General features: G+C 32.6%; 1 protein-coding gene and 1 pseudogene across 1 annotated transcript in view; one reads left to right on the plus strand and one right to left on the minus strand.

The window, feature by feature from the left end:
• Nucleotides 1-24,551, minus strand: part of LOC143410001 (EF-hand calcium-binding domain-containing protein 13-like) — a 53,546-nt gene that overhangs the window by 16,997 nt on the left and 11,998 nt on the right. The window contains exons 3-7 of the mRNA XM_077110566.1: nt 17,436-17,579; nt 15,848-15,916; nt 9,870-10,013; nt 9,329-9,400; nt 6,215-6,361 (exon numbers count right to left, since the gene is read on the minus strand). Of these exons, the coding sequence (XP_076966681.1) occupies nt 6,215-6,361; nt 9,329-9,400; nt 9,870-10,013; nt 15,848-15,916; nt 17,436-17,579 (576 nt within the window). The remainder of the gene's footprint in view (nt 1-6,214; nt 6,362-9,328; nt 9,401-9,869; nt 10,014-15,847; nt 15,917-17,435; nt 17,580-24,551) is intronic.
• LOC143411065 (small nucleolar RNA SNORA72) lies at nt 15,007-15,133 on the plus strand (annotated as a pseudogene).

The raw sequence follows: 24,551 nt of genomic DNA on the forward strand, positions 1-24,551 counted from the left end.
AATAGATTTACTCCAAACTCAGGTAGAAGAATTGGCTGACTTAGTACTTTTGGGTTGTGTTGACCAACGTGCACATTTATGCATAACCTCTGTCAGATTTAATGATTCCAGGAATGCTTCCCGCATCATTGGCGAATATTTGGCTGGAAATTGGTCCATGGAAGCGGAAGACATGATCCAGTCTCAACTAACCCAGATAGCTGTCTTGAATAACACCCGTGTTGATCCCGTGACTTTGGGTCAATTCACCGATTGGATATCTTCTGCTTTTTCCTTTTTTAAAGAGTGGGTGGGGGTAGGCATTTTTGGTGCAATGTGTTGCTTCGGTATGTTTCTCTGTTTGTGGTTTCTCTGTCACCTCAAGGCCCGCAATGCTCACGATAAGGCTATGATCATCCAAGCTCTTGCAGCTTTAGAAAATGGCAATTCACCTCAAGTCTGGCTTGCGCAGCTTAAACAGTAAATCTTTGACATGGTCGTTGCACCCCAAGTTGTTATAACATTGCACTGGGATCGGCATGTCTTTCCTCGTTATTCTCTTAGTGTTGGAAAGCCCTTGCACTCTGCCGGTCTTGCTGCCATTGCACGCAGGTGGGTTTCCACACTAATGCTTCTCTATCGCCTTAAAGTCCGTGCCTTTCTTTCAGGGTGCTGTCAACTCGTTTGTCGTTGTGTGCAGCCACAGAACAGCCTTAGCTGTCCCCCTTCGTCCACCTTCATCACGATGCAGGATGCGAGGCAAAGCACTGCACTTGAGTGATCCCTCAACGGACCTCAAGGAAAGCATGTCCTATTGCATGCGGGTTTGACGTCCACACCCCCGCCCTACGAAAAAAGGCGTCGGCTGATATGGGGTCAGGTCTGGGGAAGGCGCCTCCTTAGGACTGAACCATACATTGCAGCCACTTCTGCACAGTAGGATAGGACCTCTACTTTCGCCTGCATTGTTTTATAAATTAGAAGGGGGAACTGTAGTAAGCCATTGTTGTAAATTGTGGCCGCCATTAGAAGATGGCGCCGGCTTCCACTGTGGCCTGTGATAAATCAAATTCCTTTGTGGAGAGTTGGCACGCTATCTCTTGCCACCCTATAAGAAAGACCCACGCGGCGGTTTAAGATTGGTACGTGGGAGGCTTTATTAGGCTGTGCTTGGGCCCTCGAGAGGAAGAAGAAGAAAGAAAGGGAGTCACTAAAAGATACTTAAATCAAGGCCTGAATAAACTGCTGAAAGAAGATTCCTGAGTTGCGTCTTCCTTGCGGGCAAGGGGTCGCGACACTTGGGAGTTAGGAAAAGATGTTAGTGTTGAAATGAGCTCCCTAATTTTAAGGATAAAAGAAACTTCTGGGAAGGAGGTCAAGAAGCAGAAACAGCAGGGGTTAGGATACATATGGTGTGGTAATAATAACAGGGGTTGATACTACAGAGATTCAGAAGAATTGATTAACTGAAGTTAGGATTTCTAAAACCAAAATAGAGAGGCAGTCTAGTTAGATACACCAGAAAACTCAGAGGTCTGACTTGATATAGCACAACAAAAACAAAAATGATTTCCTCCCAATTCTCCCAATTCTAGCCCTAGGTTATTTCATAAGTCTAGAACTCCTAAAAGGAAAATCTAACTATATTTGAGAAAGGTCCATGCAAAGACAGCAAAGGTATTTACTATGACTTTTTTTTACTTTCACTTATTTTCCCTCGTTACATTTTTTACCCATTTTCCTCACTTTTATAATCTTATATTATTTATATTCATAAACTAAAATCTTTTTTGATACTATACAAATTTAAAACTTGAAATCTATATGGCAAAAGTTTTAATGTCATTTCATTATCTTTATTTTCCAGTCATTATCCTGATCCAAAAGTATTCACTTACCCTTGGACTCTTTGAAATGTGGATTTTCTTTCATTTCCAATAAGAAATCTTTTAAATCTACCACCATATTATCTGGAATGTCAAAATAAAATAAGCTGACATTAAAAACCTGATACTGAATCAGCACATGAAATAAAGACTCTGATGTACAATAATTAGCTAAAACTCCTTTCTAGTTCACTTTTCTTTTTCAAATCATTGAAACTATTGCAACAGAACTCAACACCTTTAAGAACCTTTCACTATGTAGAGAATAATACTAATAACTAACATTTTGAGTTCTTTTATATATACTAGCCACCCTTTTCTGATGTTTTATATGTATTAATTCACATAATTATACAATTATATAAATAAGCATTTATAGTATCCACACAAGTATAAACAATTATATATATATATATATATATATATAAACAAATATGCAATTTTATCAATTATTTTGGCTCAATTTACATCAACCTAAACTTTCAGTAGAAGGATGACTCCCTTTAGATTCTTAGCCCTTATATATATGTACCCTAAGACTATTTTCCATGCGTAGGGAGAAAAATGAAGAGAATCTTAAGTCAAAAATGCTCACCACTGATGTCACAACGTTTAAGGGCTTCATTGATATCCTCCTCTGTTAAATTAGCATTCAAACATTTCAGGGCATGTTTCAAGTTAGGTATATCAATCTTACCATTATCAACATGTGACAAAAAGTGAGCAGCTTCTTTAATGTCTACAAAGATAAATATGTACAAGATATTGTTTTTTAAAAATGCATGTAAAATAACTGTCCAAAGCCCATCATAGGAAAACCCACAAATTAAATATTTATAAGAACCCAAATTCTAACAAAAATAAAATATTTTTTCTTTGTAACTGAAAACCCACTTATTTCAAACAATATGTAAAATAAAAAATTTTCATGCAAAGATAACATGATGGACTAGTCACATATATTATAATAAGGTTTATGTCTGAAATTATTCATCCAATAAATAATAATTTTTTAATTATTATTAAATAATAATTTAAATATTAGTTAAATATCTTAAACTTTCCTAAACATAGTTATACCTCTACATGTATGTCTAAAGATATTTATCATAATAAAAGGCTAAAAAAATGAAACTGAAACTCTGAATCCCCAGAGCCTCTGCTATTCTATATTGTATTTTGTGTGAATTACAAAAAGGCACCCCCCTCTATATGCATCAATTATAAAAGGGGGCACCTTTCACTAGACAACCACAATATAACATAGGGGTTTTCAAGGCTTAGAGAGCATCTCCGACTCCACTTGCACTTTCTCAAGCAAGTACTTTTGTGTCCTAGCTAAATAGGACTATTCTGTTGATCTTAAAACAATTAAATATGAAACATAATTGAGTTTTAAAATTTTTCACCTAAACCATTTCTCAATCCATTTCTCATGAAACTTTAAAACAAAGTTGTATTTTCCATATTCTGAAAACCATTGCATTACACAAATAGATCTAAATCTTCATGGAGGTCACTTAGAACTCCATAATATCATCTTAGACCTATATTCTACTAGCATTTATTTCACAGTTAATGAGGACAACAATGAAAAGTTCAGACCCTGTTATCAAAGAGTTTCCTGTAAATTCCTTGATGAGAGACTGAATGTTGTCATCTCTGTAAACAAAATAATAATATGTCCTACAGTTGGAACTATGAGAAAAGCATACACACGAAATTACTGAAGTACTGAGAAAGTTAGTTTAATCTTCTCATTTATTTAATCAGTGATGAACTTAGATGAAGTTTATGGGACAAGATAGGAAGGACATTTGAGCTGAGATTAGATAAAGAAAAACTTGAGTTGGTCTGATGAAAAAAAAAAAAAAAAAAAAATATATATATATATATATATATATATATATATATACACACACACACACAAAGAATAGCACAAGCAAAGACATGGAACCAATAGCAAATAGAACTAGTTTAAAGTATGATAAATAGTATGGCTACAGAATAAATACAAATGCAGAAGTGATGAAAGATCTATTCAGTCATTCATTCACTCAATAAACATTTATAATTGTGAGTTAACATAAACTATTTGGAACAATACCTAGCACAGTAAATATTAATTATTAGCTATTAATATTAGCTATTTTAAACAGTATGATAAGAGCCAGGATCATTGTGGGTTCTAGAGATATAATGGCAAACAAGTAAAGACACGGTCCTTGGACAAATGACACTTTCAAGGAAGTAGGAAAAAGCAACATTAATCAAATAATTTTTAAAAATGAATGAAATAATTATAATCTGAAATAAGTACTGTTAAACAGAAATGAACTAATAAGAGCACATAACAAAAAAAAAGTGACCCAAACTAGAAGAAAATAATAGGCTGCGCTGGGGAGCCAGACACATAAATAAACATAGAGCAAGAAAAGAGTGTCAGGGAAGAATATTCAAAACAGTAAAATATAGAAAAGTTTGAGAGTAGAAGGAAAGAAAGTATCTTAGGAACTGAAGTGGGAAAAGCCAATGTACTTGAAGTATAGACAGCAAGGACACTGCACAAAATAATGCTAGAAAGATAAGGCATACAGGATTTTGATCAAAAACAATGGGCAATGTTTAAAGAGTTATAAACAGGCAAAGGTAATGTGATCAGATTACTATTTTGGAAAAATACATTGATAATAATCTGAATAAATATCTCTTATTCCCCAGAATTTTGTTCACATATAAAAATCTTCCCTGGACTTTCACACCATTCCTCATTCTTCACTATCCTCATTCTTGGACTTCTCTGTGGTCTTCTCCACCAGCCCCTTAAATGTGGCAGTTTCTAATGTCACAGGTGCTTCCTTTATACCTAGACTTCTATTCAATAAAAAGTTGAGGTATTTAATTTTCCTATTCTATCTCTGCTTGCCTACCTATACTATCTAATCCTAGGGCTTTTCTTAAGGACAAACTGCAGTTATATCTGCTTATCCCACACACCTCTTTCAGAAATAAAAACTGGTGAAGAGATCTGCTTGAGGGACAAGAGATAGAAATAAAATCTGTCTATTGCATAAATGGGTCTGTAAGTTTAAATGCAAATTTATTGCAGTTACAGAACTTAACAACTACAACAGGTATTACCTTGAAATAAAGGGAGGTTAAAATATAGATAAATTATTTTTACTTTAATTATTTTATCTAAGTAGGAAAAACAAAACTAACCTTCTAAAATAATTTCAAAACAGTAGATTTGGCAGTTTCTTCAGATAACTCTAAAACAAGATTTCTGAACATCAACACTACTAACATTTTGATCCAGATAACTATCTAGGTGTAGTGGTACGGTTATGTACATTATTTGATATTTAGTAGCATCCCTTGCCTCCACTCACTGGATGCCAGTAATTCTTCCTCATCAGTTCTAAAAATCAAACTGTCTCCAGACATTGCCTGGAACACATTTTGATTGTAATTTTTAGCTGAAGTTAAATTTAAAGGCAGGAAATGGCTTTGTAAATATAGGAAAGTTCCATCTGAGTACATTCAAGATGAATGAGGTAAATTCTTTGTCAATAATAAACACATGATTCAGTCAATAAAACTAAGTCTTTTAAGGATAACAATAAAACTGATGGCCTCTTTTAGATCCACACTGTCCAATATGACACTCACAAGCCACAGGTGGCTATTTAAATAACAATTGGCTATAGAAACAAATATTTCAATGTAATTACTTAATACTTTCTCTCAGGGCCTTTTAGAAAGAAAAGGGGAGATAGATAGATTGACTGATATGGATAGATAAAAGAAGGAAGGAGAAAGAATAAAGAATAAAAGCTACAAAAAAGAATAAAAGCTTAAAAAGAACAAAGAATAAAAGCTAAAAAACTGCAGATAATTAAGACCATCCAAAACACAAAAGGAAAGGGATTGGTTTTGAAATGAAATTACTCTAGGAAGAAACATCATGTCTAAGCCACACAACTATATACAGAAATATTTTTGAGATCTGTTTTACGATCCAGGCCATGATATTAGCCAGGCATTTAATACTATAATAACAAAATTTCTGTGGCTATAAAATAAGGTATAGTCCTAAATCTGATCTATAGTAAACACTGTTCCAACAAATTTATGGTATTATTTAGGAGCTAAGTATTAAGACTTGATTAATATTTGCTAAATAGTTTGAAATCCTTGAATAAAAATTTAGAATAACAGTAACATCAAATATTTGGACTAGAAAGACCATGGCTGAGTTCCCTTAATTTGAAGAGGGAAAAAAACCTAAATAAGATTTAGAAGAAATATTTATTACAAACTGCTGGTCATCTGTTTCAACAACTCACCCTCAACAAAGGAGTCATCTTCTGTTTTCTGAAGAGTGTTGTCAGGAAAATGTCTATCAGTATTTTCAAGTATGTCTGAATATTTGTCTTTATCAGACCGAGAGCCTTCTTTCATGCAGTCCAATTTATTGATGGCTTCATTCAATGCTACAAATACAGAGAGTGTACAAACAACACACGATTCAGTCAATAGGCCTAAGTCTTCTAAGGATAACAATAAAACTGATGGCCTCTTTTAAATCCACACTGTCGGATATGGCATTCACAAGCCACAGGTGGCTATTTAAATAAGTATAGTAGTCCATTCTCCATTCTGATACTTTTCTGCACCCTGCTTGAACAGTTTCTCTACTCCTATTAATTTTCTATTTACAAACTCTGATAGTTATAAATAACCCTTTCTTTATGCTTTAAAGTATGTGTTAAATGTTCAGGATTTGGATGAGCTCTTCCTGTCAAAAGTACAGCAACATTTCTGTAGTTTTTTCATTAATGAGCTCATCATTTTAATAAAAAGTTCCCCTCAGTCTTCACAATAATCTCCAAACCCCAATTCTTATTCCGCTATTCTTCCATACACCCTTTGCTCCTGTCAGCTAATTTCACCCCAATTAAAGAATCGCAGTTTCATGTTTAGCACACATTAGGATTAGAACCCACTTTTCCGTTTAAGAAAAACTGAACATGTATAGTGCAAAGTAATTATATGCTTGATCTTGGGGGGAAAAAAAGCTCATGAAGCCAACCTCACTTAATGAAACCAAAGGGTTCATATGTGTAAAGTATATTTCTAAAAAAAAAAATCTCACAAAATGCCCAACTGCAGACATGAATTTTTAAACTAAAAATACAAGCACTAAAGATAGATTTATCTTTAAGAGCTAGTACTCTTTAAGAGCTAGTATCTCTAAAATACTAGTACTTTAAAAAGAAAGGAAGAGGGCTGGGGTTGTGGCTCAGTGGTAGAATGCTCGCCTAGCAAGTGTGAGGGCCTGGGTTTGATCCTCAGCACCACATAAAAATAAATAAAGTAAAGGCATTGTGTCCAACTACAAGTAAAAAATAAATATTTTTTAAAAAGGAAGAAAATATTCACTAAAAAACAAAGAAAAAGGTCAAAATTATATCTATACAAATATAAGAAAGGACCGTTACCATATATACCAAAAAATCAGAAGAATTTTAAGTGCATAGGGTTGTCCTAACACTACATTTATATAAAACCTAAATAAGATTTAGAATGTCCTAGGAGAATGCAGATGCAGTAGCATACCCTGTAATCCCAGCAACTCAGAATTCTGGCTGAGACAGGAGGATCACAAGTTCAAGGTCAGCTTCAGCAACTTGGTGAGGCCGAAAGCAATTTAGTGATACCATGTCTCCAAATAAAAAATGAAAAGGGTTGAGATGTGGCTCAGTGCTTAAGCACCCCTGGCTTCAATCTCAAGCAATAATAATAATAATAACAATAATTTCTTAGGACAATACAAATTTCCAAAACTGATCAAAAAAAAGACAGAAGATTATAATAAACAATCTGTAAAACACCACATTAAAAAATCAATAATAAATCAATAAAATTTTTAAATCTGCAGTGGGTAGTACAAAGCATTTTAGGGTATTCCCTAAAATATAAAGAGCTATTTACAAATTCACATGAGAAACACCACCTGATTTTAAAATTATCAAAAGACATTCACAATATGTGAAATATACTTTAGCTCACTAACAATTAGAGCATCACACATTAAAACATAATAAAATTTTAATTATAAAAATTGTATAATTATATTAATTCTAATAATTAATACCCACTATTGATAAAAGTAGAATTCTCACAAACCTTTATGAGGGTAATTAGGTAGAAACTACTAACATTTTAAATTTCTAAATATGTTGGTCCATCATGTCCACTTCTAAGAAATTTGCCCTACATGAAAGCTTTGTATGCATGTTGATAAAGATATTCATCAAAATGTTTGTAAAAGTAAAAATAAAATGGAAATAAAATATTCATTAAAAAGATAGTGGATAAAATTATAGTGCATAACTGCAGTAAATTATTATATACTCTTAAAAGAATGAGGGAGGCTTATATAATATAATAAAACATGGAACAATATCCAAGATATACTGTAATTTTTTAAAGAAAGTTGTATAATATTAGGGACAAAATAATGTGTTTAAAAGTAATTTCAGAATACACAACTATTCATGGATGTTAAGAAAAAGAGTCTAAAAGAATATTGGCCAAACATTAACAGAGTAAATATGTAAAGATGTAAAGAAAAAGAGTCTAAAAGAATATTGGCCAAACATTAACAGGCATGCATAGCCCCAAGAGTAATATTACAAGACATTTGTACTTTATATTTCTTGTATTTCTGGTCATTTAGTTCTTTAAAAAGATTTTTTAATGTTGTTAGTATGTAATAAAGATGTATTATTTTAACTATTGAAAAATATTACAACCTTGTGATTTTTCCAGTCTTTTCTATCACAAATGCATAATTCTTAAATTTAAATAAAATGTAGTAAACTCCCTATAACTGGAAGTTTTCAAGTACAGATGAAATAAATAATTGACATAGATAATTGCCTTGGTCTTCTCTCTGTTGCAAAGAACATAGTATATATATATTGGGCATGTTACTTAAAAAAAATTAAAGGTTTATTTTGGCTCATGTTTCTGATTCAAGGTCAATGGGTCACATCTAGTGATGGTCTTCCTGCTGGCCAAATTTCAAGGTGATCCATGGTGACAGACAGGGAGTACAGAGGTATGTATCCTCTGGTCATTCTCTTTTCTTATAAAGTCACCAGTATTCAATCATGAGAGCCCTACTTTGATGACCTTTTATAATCCTAATCAGTTCCCAAAGACCCCAGCTCTAACACTGTTATCAGATTAGGTTTTCCACTCTCTATAATACTTCACAATGGGGATTAAACTCCATCATGAGTCAAAAGGGACAAACTATAATCAAACCATAACAGATATTCTAAAGAAGATTTCAGCACCAAATATAGTATCTGACTAAATGATCTTTGAATAAGTCCTATTAGCAACATCCTAATTGTTACTTTCTATCAGTTTTGCCATAAAGCTCTTACCAATAAAATTGGAAAATTTCTGGGTGTCCCTCAAAGCCCTCATACAGTCTTTAATATTCACCATGTTGTCTTCTGGAAGGAAAGAAGGAAGTGAAAAACAAGAACTCCTGGACAATATAATATTAAAAGACTAGTATCAAAATCAACATAGTTTTTATATACTTCTTGAACATTTTATTTACATAGTACTTCGGGATTCATTTCCACCTATTATTCCTTACCATAACCCTACAAAAGGTTGTAGATATACTAGTCTGATTCTACCTGTAACAGAACTAAAGTTCTAAGAAAGGTCCAGTAACTTTGTGTGGCCAAAAGTTGCAAAGCTAGGATTTCTAGTCACAGAACTTGAATTCTCAAACTTTTCATCACTCATTAAATCAAGATATCTATAAGAGAGGATTTCAACAAGCTCACTTCCCACAAAATTTACATTTGTTTGTTTAAAAAATATTATTAGAATTGCAAAAGAGTAAAGGCTCCTTTTCAAAAATATTTGCAGTGACATAAGCAAATATCTATAGATACTCAAAATGCTTACCAGAAACAAAATGTGACTGAAGAATTTTCTCTACCTCTTCTTTAGGTGACTTAATCCCAATATTTCTTAGAAAATCTTCTAAGTTCTCCCCAGATATCATGTCACCTTCAAGTGAATCAAGAGCTAATGCAATCTCCTGGAACTCTAGAATGGAAAAACTATATTTGAAAACTGAACTCACCTCTGATTTAAAAAAAAGAATACAGAAACCATCACTGAAGTCTTTTGTTAGAAGCAATCCATAGTTTATTATTACACTCTGAATTGTAAAATAAGAAATTTAACCTGCAAAAAATTTTATGGCCAGCGGTGCAATGAGCAGAGTTCTTGGTTGATCATGTTTCTCTGGTGCTAAAATTGGCACAATTATGCATGTACAAATACATAACAACAAATTGCACCTTTATTTACAACTATGATGCACCAATAATGCATCATAATATGGAAAAAAGAAAAATTGGCACAATTAAAATGATTCATATTTTTTCACTGCAATTATAGAAAGTAGTTATTTTGCTGTGCAGCTCTAACCCATCCTTATATAGATGAAATTTTTTCAGAAACATAAAGAATGTAAAATATAAAACAAGAATTAATTCCCCTTTGTCTAATGCTCTGACCTTCTGTTCTTCCCCCTACACCTTATTGTCGGTTGGCTTGCACACATCAGAAAATATCAGAACTTTGGTTTGTGGAAACTGGCTTATTTCACTTAGCAGGATACTCTCCAGATCCAACCATTTGCCAGAAAATGTCAGAAAGTCATTTTTCCTTATGGCTGAATAATACTCCATTGTAATTAAACCACATTTTTTTCATCCATTCTTCCTTTGAAGGGCACCTAGGTGGTTCAGTAGCTTAACTACTGTGAATTGTGCTGCTATAAACATTGATGTGACTGCATCAGTATAGTATGCCGTTCTTAAAACCTTTGTATATATAATGAGGAGTGGGATAACTGGTTCCATCCAAGTTTTCTGAGGAATCTCCATACTGCTTTCCAAAGTAGTATACAGTTTGCAGTCCCACCAACAATGTATGAGTGTACCCTTTTCCCTACATCCTCGCCAACATATATTATTACTTGTATTCTTGATAATTGCCATTCTGACTGGAGTGAGATGGACTCCCAGTGTAGTTTTAATTTGTATTTCTTTAATTCACAGAGATGTTGAATAATTTTTTACATATTTGTTGACCATTCATATTTCTTTTTTTTTTTTTTTTTTTGAGAAGTGTCTGTTTACTTCCTTTGTCCTTTTGTTGATTAGATTATTTGGTTTGGGGTTTTTGTTGTTGTTCTTGTTTTTTGGTGTTAAGATTTTTGAGTTCTACATATATCCTGGATATTAACACCCTATCTGAGGTGAAGTTGGAAAAGATTTTCCCCTATTCTGTAGGCTATCTCTTCATGCTCTTGATTGCTTCCTTTGCCATGAAGAAGCTTTTTAATTTGATGCCATCCCATTTATTTATTGATTTTTTTTAATTTTAGTTCTTGCACTTTAGAAGTCTTGTTAAGGAAGTCCCTTCCTGAGTTGATATATTGCAATGTTGGGCCTATATTTTCTCCTAGTGGGTGCAGGGTTTCTGGTCTAATTCCTAAGTTTTTGACCCACTTTGAGTTGAGTTTTGTGCAAGGTCAGAGACATGTTAAATCTCATTCTACTTCATACAGATTTCTAGTTTTCCCAGCATCATTTGTTGAAGAGGCTATCTTTTCTCCAATGTATATTTTTGGCACCTTGGTCTAGTATGAGATAATTGTATTTATGTGGCTTTATCTCTGTGTCTTCTGTTCCATTGGTCTTCATGCCTATTTTGGTGTCAATACAATGCTGTTATTGTTACTATAGCTCTGTAGTATAATTTAAGGTCTGGATTGGTTGTTGGTTTGTTTTTATTTTGTTTTTTGGGGGGGTGGGGGCGGGGTACTAGGGATTAAACCCAGGGGCATTCAACCACTGAGCCACATCCCCAGCCTTTTTTTTTTTTTTTTGTATTTTATTTAGAGACAGGATCTCACTGAGTTGCTGAGGGCCTTGCTAAATTGCTGCAGCTGGCTTAAACTTATGATCCCCTTGCCTCAGCCTCCTGAGCCACTAGGATTACAGGCATGTGCCATCACATCCAGCTAAATTCTGGAATTGTGATACCTCTTGCTTCCCTTTTCTAAGGATTACTTTGTCTATTCTAGACCTCTTAGTTTTCCAAATGAATATCATGACTGCTTTTTTTATTTCTAAGAAGAACATCACTGGAAATTTGATGGGAATTGCACTGAATATACATAGCACTTTTGGTAGTATGGCCACTTTGACAATATTAATTCTGCCTATCCAAAAACATGGGAAATCTTTCCATCTTCCAGGTCTTCAATTCTTTCTTTAGTGTCCTATAATTTTCACTGTAGAGATGCTTCACCTCTTTTGTTAGACTGAATACCAAGTATTTTAAATTTTTTTGAGGTTATTGTAAATGAGGTAGTTTTCCAAATTTCTCTTTCAGCAAATTCATCACTGGACTATAAGAATGTGATTGATTTATGAGTACTGATTTTGTATTCTGAATTCATTTATGAATCTAGAAGTTTTCTGGTGGAGTTTTATTGTCTTCTAAATGTAAAATCATGCAAACAGAGATAGTTTGAGCTCTTCTATTCCTATTTGTTTCCCTTTAATTTCCTTCTTTTGCCTATTGTTCTAGATAGAGTTTCAAGATTATGTTGGATACAAGTGGTGAAAGTGGGCATCCCTTCTTTTTTTTCAATTTGAATTCCATTTATTCTCGTTTTTATTATTATTGTTAGTTGTTCAAAACGGCATCCCTTCTTCCTGTTTTTAAAGGGAATGTTTTCAATTTTTCTCCTTCAGAAGGTGATGGCCTTGGGTTTGTCATATATAGCTTTTGCAATGTTGAAGTATGTTCCTTCTATCCTTAGTTTCTCTAGTGTCTTAAACATAAATGGATCCTGTATTTTGTCAAATGCTTTTTCTGCATCTATTGAGATAATCATCTGATTCTTATCTTTAAGTCTATGTGATGAATTACATTATTGATTTCTGTATTTTGAACCAAACTAGCATCTCTGGGATGAATCCCACTTGATTATGGTACACTATCTTTTTAATGTGTTTTTATATGTTTTTTTCCAGTATTTTATTAAGAATTTTTGCATCTATGTTTATCAAGCATATTGATTTGAAGTTTTCTTTCTTTGATGTGTCTTGTCTGCTTTTGTTATCAGGGTTATACTGGCTTCATAGACTGAGTTTGGAAGGGTTCACTCTTTTTTCTAATTTATGGAATAATTTGAGGATTGTTATTAGTTCTTCTTTAAAGGTCTGGTAAAACTTGGCTGAGAATCCATCTGGTGCTGGGCTTTTCTTTGTTGGCAAGTTTTTAATAGCTTTTTCAATTTCATTACTGGAAATTGATTTCTTTAAATTTTCTACATTTTCTTTCCAAAGTCATCCACATCAATGGCTACCCTTAATCCTCATCATTACCTAGAACTTCCCACTGTACCTCAAAAGTCTTAAGCTTCAAAATCTGATATTGACCTTATCCCTTAAAACTTTATAAGTATGTATATTGAAGGAAGTCATAGAACTCTATTCACTCTATGGCTGTTTTCTTGGTTCCTCCAAGTTCTCCAACAAACAACCTAGACTCAGCAAATCAGCTTTCTCAGTTGGTAATAGAGAAAACAGTCTGAAAGCCAAGTTCCAATATGCCAGCCAACCTTGCAAGCAAGCTTTTCCAAAGATAGCAGCCTCAGCCCTGATACATTAACTCTTTCTTGGCCCTTTCTAACTCTTCCTGGTAGTGACTGACCTTATGCTATACGGGTTGGCAATACCATTTCCCAATCACTGTGACCATCTCCCAGACTCTGGTACTTAACCTGTAGCTGCTCTTGTTGGCTTAGTGATTCAATGACTTAATTCCAAAATTGTTCTTTTTCATTCTTAAAAAAAGTTACATATCCTGAACACCAGTCTTTCTGAGCCTAGCCCTCTAATTTCAAAATTGAATTTCCAAAGTCATCCACACCAGTGGCTACCCTTAATCCTCATCATTACCTAGAACTTCCTGCTGTACCTTAGAAGTCTTAAGCTTCAAAATCTGACATTGACCTTATCCCTTAAAACTATAAAAAATTACTGTTTACTAAGCACTCAATATGTTCCTAATTCTAGGTTATATGATTTACATGTGTTATTGCATGTAAATAAAAATTTCTGTTTACTAAACACTCAATATGTTACTAATACTAGGTTATATGATTTACATGTGTTCTTGCATTTGATTCAGATAACTCTATGAGAACATGATGTTTGTTAAAGACGAGGAACCCAGAATCATCAAGAGGAATCACCCAGATGTTAAGTGAAAGAACTATAAACCCATATTTGTCTATTGCAAAACCCATGCTCTTTTCTATTTCTAGGCATTGCTTCCTATAGCAAAGCTAATCCAATTAATCCATGTTGATGGTGGTTATATTATTTGACCCATTGTTATATTTTAACAGAAAATTATTAAATATTTTCCTTAACCTAAAGTGAAAGTGGGAAGAATTTCACATTCCAGGGAAGAGTAGGTATTACAAATCTGAATAGTATTTGCTACTTATTTGTGCACATAATTGACTCTGCATTTGTCTTATAAACATTAATTTGTGTTGTTTTCTTAAGAATGTTCACTGAGGGGCTGGGGTTGTGGCTCAGCAGTAGAGTGCTCACCTAGCATGTGCAAGGCCCTGGGTTCAATCCTCAACACCACATAAAAATAAAATAAAGATATTGTGTCCAACTACAACAAAAAAATAAAAAAATAATAATAAATTTTAAAAAATATTTTAAAAAAAGAATGTTCACTGACCAAATGTCATTCAAACACTTATTTAAATAAATTATCAGTGATATAAAGTTTTAAATATATCCTCCAAACAAAAAATACACTAACCCTTAGGTGTTATCTTTATTGATTTTAGTCCTATCTTTAACTTTAAAATAAAATTAAAAGTCAAATATTCTGAGAACTGTACTACCAAAATATACATGACAACTATTTTATTTAACAAGAACTGAAGAAGAGTCTTGAGGAAGATTTACTAAAGGAAGCAGCAGACCTGTGAATATTCTCACTGTTCTAATTTTGTAATAATCAAGACAGGCTAAACATTTACTATATTAAGACCATATTCCCAAGACCTAATTCTTTCCTCAGATCTGGTTTTATAAATGCTGGTGATATTCCAGATATGGTTTATTATAATCATTTTATAATGGCTTCAATAATAGGTTATCTTTGATCAACATTAAGAAAAATCATAGTTCAGCTAGTGTAATAACTTGCAAATAATCAATGCTAATTTGCAGACTTGCCTAAAGAATGTGTAAACAAACTAGAGATTACCAGTTGCCCTTAAATGTATCGTAAAATTACAGTTTCTATTTTCTAGGTGATTCTGATATCATTAGAAGCATACCAGAACAGACTGGTGAGAAATAACCATACAGAATTTTTCTTTAATAAAACTTTCCAGAGCTTGTTTTAAAAAGGCAGTGGGGGTTGGGGGAGCAGCAGAGAATTTATGAGAAGTTCTGTAACCAATAGAAACCAATTAACCAATTCATGGAATAGAGTTCTAAGTCTGAGGCTTAAAATGATACAGTAAATATTCTTATGTGGAAAAATTTTAAAGTCAATAGCAGACTTTCCATAAAGCCTAGGACACACACACACACAAAATGGCTTTTTAAAAAATTTAATTAAACTCCTTTTCTAGAGAAAACCTTTTTTTCTTTCATTACAGTAACTACCAACTTTTAATCAAAATCAAGTTTGGCAAATCAACATCAGTATATTTATCAGAAACTAGCAGAGCCAAAATGTTTTTTAAAAATAAAACAAAAAGAAGTCCATTCAATAAAAGTAAATTTAACAGTCACAAATCATCCAGTACTTACCCTTTAACCTGGAGGCATCACACATATTCTTCACTGTTTTTGTGAATTCATCAAATTGTACTTTGTCATCTGTGAGAAAAATATATTTAATAGATAAGCCTCACTAAACAAAAGCCAAGTACAATAAAGCAAACTATAAAAATTTAAATCATTTGATGTACTCATAAGAACCATATTTCCTTTTCATATTTTCGAGTAACAAAAGATTAATTTCATGGAATAATTATATCTTAAAACCGTAGAAGTTAAGCTAAGTTCTCAATTGCTATCAATTCAGAGAAATTATAGATATAATCCATATTCCTAAAATATAAATCTAAGATATACTCCTAATCCAAACTAAAAGATAGATCTCAATCATAGTTTAGATCTTCAACTGTTCCAAGTTAAAAATTCTATGTCAGGTAAGTTTAAAGACTTCTGTAAGAGTGCCCAATGGTTCTATAACTATAATGTTTAAGAAGTAGTTATATCTATTATTTTTTATACAAGATCACACAAGTATGAGATTATAAAGTCAAAGTGACAAACACAGGAAATAGAAGCAGCTCTGTTTTCCTAGTCAGAAACAAGGAAATAGTTTATGATCACAAACTATAACAAAGTACAGAGAGCAAGATGTATCCCCAGTAGATACAAAAAAAAAAAAAAAAAACCACCCTATATAGAGTTTAACTATACAGCTACCTTTTTTCTATCATGGCTTCTTATTTAACACTTGGGGCTTTTTTTAAGGAATTATAATCTATAGTAAAATAGCATGTCTTTATTGCAGCATTTTTCCTGCTTCTGTCTTTTAGTAATGCCCCTACATCTCTCTAACTACAAATACTCTGCCCCTGAATCTATCAGTTTGGTCCAAGTAGTAGTATTATAAAATTCTAATAGATCTTATAACATCTAATCATCCCCTCTGAGTTCACTGGGATATGCTGTTTTTCAATAACATTCTTCCCAACTTGAAGGAATTCAAAGCATATTTGGTCAATTTAGAGAAGTAGTAAATTAGATATTAATGTTTTTCTATGTAACAAATAATCAACTTTATTTATATTTCCAAACTATATTTATTGGTTTTTCAAACCATGCTAGAAAATCCCTTGTAATACCTGAAATCATAAAATCACAAGATTAAAACAGGAGGAAAGTTTCATGACATTATTTGCCATGACCCCCAAAGAACAATCAATAAAGCAAAATTTGACAAATGGGATTGCCTAAAATTAAAAAGCTTCTTCAGAGCAAAGAAAACAATAAGAATAAGGAGAAAACCTATTGGTTGGGAAAAAATATCTGAAAATCACATATCAGATAAGCAGCTAATATCTAAAATATATAGATAACTCAAACTAGTTAAGAGCAAGAAAACAATACTTTTTAAATAATGAACAAAGGACTCAAATAGATCTTCCTCAAAAGAAGATATAGAAATGACCTACAGACAAGAAAAAATGCTCAAAATCTCTAATCAGAGAAATGCAAATTCAAATCTCAATGAGATATCACCTGACATTTAACTGGCTGTTATCAAAAACAGAAGATAAATAATATCTTCGTATATCTCAATTTTAGTATTTGGAATACCCACCATCAACAATTGTGAATTTCAGTGCAGCTAGGAATTCATCTTTTTTTAAATTACTATTCAGAGTAGACAGAATGTTCCACAGGTCAGAGACATTCATTTGCTCCTTGCTGATATTATGGAGGTTGTCAGTTACATCAGGCAATACTAATAACAGGAACATAAAAACACAAATTTTTATAACATGCTTATTCACGAAGTTAATACAACAAACTTATTTGGAATAGTCAAGAATTAATGGTTTGTGGTTAAAAACAATAACAAATATAGTATAATTGAACAGCCAGCTTTTAAGTAACAAAACACAATAAAATATTTAACCCAACTTAATATATCTTTGAGGATTCTGAAATATTTCAAGAACTTATAGGGCACCAGGCACAGTGGCACATACCTGTAATCCCAGAGGTTTGGAAGGCTGATGAAGGAGAATTACAAGTTCAAAGCCAGCCTCAGCAACTTAGTGACATTCTAAGCAACTTAGAAAGACTGTCTCAAGGTAATTTAAAAAAAAAAAAAGTGCTGTGGATGTGTCTCAATGTTAATTAAGTGCCCTTGGATCAATCTCTGATACAAAAAAAAAAAAAAAAAAAGAAAGAAAGAAAGAAAAAGAAGAAGAATTTATAGGGCCCTCATCCATGAAAAATTATAAAGAATAATTTCCCTTGAACTTTAGATTTACAAAAGTCTGAAGTCTGAACTCACAAACACTTCCTATTAATAAAATAATTAATTAAATAACTTTTGTTCTATATATTCCCCTCAAAATCCTCCCCTGGCTCCTACTTTCTCTTTAATCTATCACTATAGACAATGGAAAGAAATTTGTTTATATCAGAATTTCAATAGAAAATCATTGTGTTTTAAATAGGAGAATTAAATTTATCTTATTAAAATTTTATAAAATATCACTCTGCTGCTATAGAGAGAGAGAATAGATTTTCTGCAAGATCAGACAGGAAAATATAGAGAAAAAGATGACAGTGGCTTTGACAAGGTTGACAGTGATGGAGCTAATAAGTGGAGAAATTCAGGAAGTATTTTGAGAATGAAGCAGAGAGTATTTAATGATGTATTGAACAAAAGGCTGAGGAGGGTGGGACCATGAAGAACTCCTAAGTTTGAGTCTTAAGCAACTGTGTAGTGATGTCAAAGACAGGAAAGCCAAAGTTTATTGGCAAACACATTAAGTTGAGATAAATCAGAAGTCAAGAATAGATATAATACTTGAAGCAGTAAGAGTACTCTAGAAGAATCTTAAGAGAATGGGAATCAGAGTGAAGGCTGGAATTATGCTAATACTTAAAATTCAGCCATAAATGCAGCAGCTAGCAAAAAGACCAAAAACAAAAGGCTAATAAAGTGGGAGGAAAATTAGGAGATTAGAGTATTAGAAAACAAGAAAGATTTTCTAGAAGAAACATGCATCTAACCTAGAGTTTAAGCAAGATGAATACAGAAAACTGAACACTGTATTTAGCAAAATCAGATTTAAGTTTTTGTAAAGTTAGTATGGAAAGATAAGGACAAGAATCTGAATGAGTGTTTTTAAAAGAAAGAAAAAATCTCAGGCTAAGAGCGTGGTTCAATGCCATAGTGCTTGTTCAGCAACTGTGAAGCCTTGGTTTAAAACCTCAGACTTGGTTTAAAAAGTTGCCCAAGAAAGAACTGGCAATATATTTACAGTACGAATAACCATATTCACTTTCACTTTCACCACAAAACAATTTCTATGCCAAATTTTAAAATACCAATAAAAACATTTGGTAATTGTCAGATATGGTGACACATGCTTATTGTCCCAAAACTTTGGAGAACAAGGAAGGAAGATAGCTTGAATCCAGAAATTCAAGACCAGCCTGGGCAGTTTAGCAAGACCCCCATCTCAAAAAAACAAAAATTTTGGTAATGCAGTAGATGAGCAGAGTAAGAGCATTGGAGCTAGGGCCATGTGGAATGAAAGCGATTTAAAAAGACTCTTAAATTATAGACCCAAGTCCCTGGACACTAAACTCAAAAGAAGAGGAATCAATGCCAAAAATTAAGAGTGAACATTAACTGTGTATGTGCCTGAGCTGACGCCGCAGCAGTCAGATGGCACAAAGTGGAAGTTAAGAGGATAAAGCTCTACCTGAGTTCTAATCTTAATGCTACTACTTAGCTGTGTGATATTAGGGGTTTTTATAAAACCTCCCTGCCTTGTTTCTCATCTAAAAACTTGATAGAGTTGATATGAGAATTCATGGAGTTATATTAAAAGTATAGAATACTACTGGTACATTATAAACACTTAATAAATGTGAGTAACATATAGAGATCATCTCAATCATCATGTAGTACAACTAAGTCTAGAGTTGTAATTGTGATGTCTACATAAAGTCAGGACCCTGGGAAGTCTTCCCATCTGAAAATTAGGACTAAAACAATTTGGTCACCTTTTTAAGAACTTAAGAAAAAAGTCTGATATTTGCCTAAGGTCTAGATGGAGGAAATTTTTTCCAATGATAAACTAAATCCCAAGACTACCATCTGAGAATATCACATTTCAAATCACACAATACACACGTGTCCTGGCTTTTCTTTATGTAGACATCTCAATTACAACTTGAGACTTAGTTCTACATGATGATGGTAATGATGATGTTCTTTATTATGTTACTTGTATTTATTAAGTGTGTATAATATAACAGGCTTTTCTAAAATTTTAAATATAACTTCATGAATTCTCATATCAATTCTATTGTTTAGTTTTTAGATAAGAAAACAAATTTCAACTCTATTATTAAGTTTTTAGATGAGAAAACCAATTCCAAACTAGGAACTAGCATAAAAGTGGCACACTTAGTTATCCTTATGAAGAAAAAATAAGATTGGATCCTAATTTCACCTGATTTATAAAAATCAATTCCAGATAAATCAAAAGATTTATTTATTAAAATAAACACTATTAAACTTTTAGAAGAAAATATTGGGAAATAGCCTCAAATTTGAAATAAGCTTCTACTTCCTATTCAAAGGTCAAATTATCACTACATATGAAAGATACAGGAGGTGAAGCAGGACTTGAAGTTAGAATGGGGATTTTAAATAGCTACTTCAGTGGCTCAAGAGGTTGACGCAGGAGGATCACAAATTCAAAGCCAGCCTCAGTGCAGGGCCTTTAGCAGCTTAGCAAGGCATAAGCAACTTAGTGAGACCCTGAGTCGAAATAAAAAATAAAAAAGAGCTTATGATATTGCTCAGTAGTTAGGCACCTCTGGATTTAATCCCTAGCACCATTTTTTTAAAAAAAATCTATTTCAAGGAGTAGGAGAATGAGCTAAGTATTAAAAAAAAAAAAAAAAAAATCACAAAATTCCAGGGTAGCGTTAAGGGCCAGCAGCCATTGCTTTTATAATGGTACCCTGTATAATCTGTTAACTTGTGTGATTTTCTCCAGAAATGCTGTCAGCCACAAGTTGAAGGTAGATGATTGGGTTCACTCAGTACTGGGAGCTTTGTTACCTAAGTGCAACAAAAGTACAGGGAAGCAGAGAATTCAGAGTATCATGTAAATACAGATTAGAGAATTTAAAGTGGATAAGGAAGAAAAGTAAAAACAGGAGGAGACTGATAAGGAGAAAGTAGAGAGGTAAATGGATGGAAGGTCCCAATAAGGTCCCAATGAAGAATACATGCCCCAAGCAATCTGATGAGAAACAGAAAAGAAGTAAGCATAAATATACAATATTAAGAATTAGAAAGAAAATATAACTACAGATATAAATAAAAATATACTATACAGACCTGGAGTGTGGCTCAGTGGTAGAGTGCTTGCCTAACACATGTGAGGCAATGGATTCAATCCTTAGCACCATATAAAATAAATAAATGAAGGTATTGTGTCCAGCTACAACTAAATAATAATTTTATATATATCACCAAACAACTCTATACTAATAAAATTTTAATCTGTGAAATTGAAATTCTGAGGAAAAATGAACTGACAATACAAATAATCTCTTCGTCTTTATTGTGTAATCTTCTATAAGAGACAAATCTACTTGAAGGTAAAAATAACTGTTAATTAAAATCCACCATTATCCAATATATGAGGACAAGATAACATGCTAAAAATCCACAACTTTTAAATACTAACTTCACTCCATGCAAAATATACATATGCAACTTTACCCTTCTTTCTGGTGAGCTTTGTAGTAGCAAAGACTATCTTTCATATTAGCACACTTACATTTAAACACAAAGCTTGGTATGTGTTAATGGCTTATAAAAGTTATTGAATATATTAAATATAAAAGAAAAAAGTGATAAAACAGCAGAAACCAGAAATTCTGCATATTAGTACTAAGACACGAAATGGCATCACTTTCCCAAAGTGAGAAGACATTTCAAATTTTCTCCAAAAGTGAATCTAATACATATGGTTCTAATTCGCTATATGACATGTGGGGATGAAATATGATATGGTGACAGTCTTCATTTTACTTGCATGTAGAAGTTATTCTAGAATTAGGGTTCAGTAGTGGAGATTTAAGACCAAATATAGGTATTTAAGTGAATTAATGCAAATCTTTTTCAGATATTTTGAGTATATCAAATCAAAAAAAAAAGAACCCAATCTAGAAATTTTCAAAAATTATACTTTCAACTAACCACCAAAATAAGGTTTCGGCAAAAAGAACATATCCCTCATAATAGATGTAGAAATAGCATCTGACAAAATTAATAATTAATTATAACTCTCAATAAACTAAGCAAAGAAGAAAAATTCCTCAACCTAATGATGGGTACCTATGAAAAATCCACAACTAATGATATATTTAATGATGAAAGACTATCTGCTTTTCTCTCTCTACCAAGAACAAGGAAAAGATTTCTAGTTTTAACATTTCCATTCAACCTTCAACTCTATAGTACAGATCTAACCAGTATAAGAAAAGAGAAAAAAAATAAAGACATCCAGATTGGAGAAGAAATAAATCTGCTTTTATTCCTAATTGGTGTGACTTTTATATACAGAAAATGCTAAGGAACAAAAAATTACTAGGACAAATAAACTAAGCAAGTTCTCAAGACCCAAGATAAATATATACAAGTCAAATATATTTCTACATACTAGCAAAAACAATATGAAAATAAAATTAAGAAACCAATTTCATTCACAATCACATCAAAAAGAATAAAATACTTAAAAATTAACAAAAGAAATGTAAAAGCCTTGGAAACTGATTGTGACTCAGCGGTTGCGCACTTGCCTGGCATGTGTGAGGGACTAGGATTCTCAGCACCGCCTATAAATAAATAAAATAAAGGTCTATCAACAAGTAAAAAAAAAAAATCTTAAAAAAAATAAATTAGGCAGAGTATCAGCAGCACAACTATAAAGGAATCAGAATAAATATGCCCCAATTCTCCTTAATATATCATATTCTTTTTTCAACTGAGCTATTTGAATTATGCATTAACGTATGAATGACTAATTTTTAAATATGTACTATTTTAACTATTAAATACTAAATGCAATAAAAATGTCAAAAAAATTCTTTAAAGAGAATAGACATGACTAAGTAACTTTAGCTAGGGACTATAGAAAGAAGTATTTAATTAGGTTCCATATACAATACTTCTGTGGTGGAAGTAGCCCAGAAGGGGAGTATGTATATTGGTTGAGAAAACATTGCCCATCTTTAGGAAGATGATAAGGCCATGGAGGTTACAGATGTATAGTATTATTTTCTCTTGATATCCACAGGAGATAATACCTGAAGTACTAGAGGTATCATGTATTATTAAATCGTGGAATTCTAAGCAAAAATTTCACATAGATTTCCTATGTACTTGTTCAAATAAATTATAAAAAAACATCCCCAAAGGAAAACAGATCCTCTATTTTCCAGGGAGTAGAAACACTAGGGTAAATAGCTCTAGGGAGTTATTAATCATTGAATAAGAATCTCAAAGTTAAGTTTTCCCAAAAGGGGGTTATCTGGAAAAGGAACTGCCTTCAAAACCACAAGATTATACTCACTGGCTATGCATCAAAAGTAATAGTTACACATGATATTGATTATTAAAATGTTTACAACTATACAATAATTGCCTTATTCTGGTCATTTCAGAGATGACTAAAGCAATTAACCACCTAGAGTCTGACTTATATATGTGATACTAACCCAAGGTAGTAATTGCTGGTTTTTCCTCTGATGAAACCTGTTTTAGAAGGGTGGAAGGCCTTCTCACAACTAGTTTCTCAAGTTTTGGAACACTAGAAATATCAATTTTATCCAAAGATTTACTGAGGCTTATAACATTCTTCAAGCTTTGTGGTACAGACTTTGGGTCATGAATTTCATGATTGCTATCAACTCTGCCCAGGAATTGTCCTACTGGCCAAGAAGATCTTGATTGTTTAAATTCAGTTTCATCATTCTCCATAATATTACTATGATATTGGAGGCTCTTTCCATTCAAATTCTTGAGTATTGAAGATTCAGATAGTCTGGCAGGTAAGCTGCTTATCCTACGTTGTAAAGAGTGTCCTGCTACATTTGGTAATTCACTGTCTAAAGTAGTTTCATCCGGGGTTGAATCTTCAGTAATTGCTAAGTAAGAGAAACATATTTAATTATTTCATTACTTGTATAATTTGTATTATATTTCGAAATATCACAACTAAGTCCTTAAAAAAGTCATTCAAGAAATTACCCATTGCTTAAGTATATAAAATGAAGTATAACAAGTTTTTAAAATTAGGAGAGCTGATGATGAAAAGAGTTAACTATTAACTAGAATAAATATAATAACTTAATATATTTTAAGTATTTTCATCCAAAGCTGTTTAAAGTTATACTGAAACTACAGTGATAGTGTAACTAGAATATGATTCTCATTCTCTATTCCTTCACAATTTAGGAAGACATTAGGCTACATTGTTGGTGGAACTGCAAATTATACAACCACTTTGAAAAGAATGGAGATTCCTCAAAAGACTAGGAATGGAACCATCATATGACCAGCTATATCACTCCTTGCTATTTTTCCAGCATAGTGATACATGCATACTAATGCTTACAGCAGCACATTCCACAATAGGCAAATTATGGAACCAGCCTAGGTGCC

Source organism: Callospermophilus lateralis, chromosome 11 (assembly GCF_048772815.1).
Source record: "Callospermophilus lateralis isolate mCalLat2 chromosome 11, mCalLat2.hap1, whole genome shotgun sequence".
NCBI lineage: Eukaryota > Metazoa > Chordata > Mammalia > Rodentia > Sciuridae > Callospermophilus > Callospermophilus lateralis.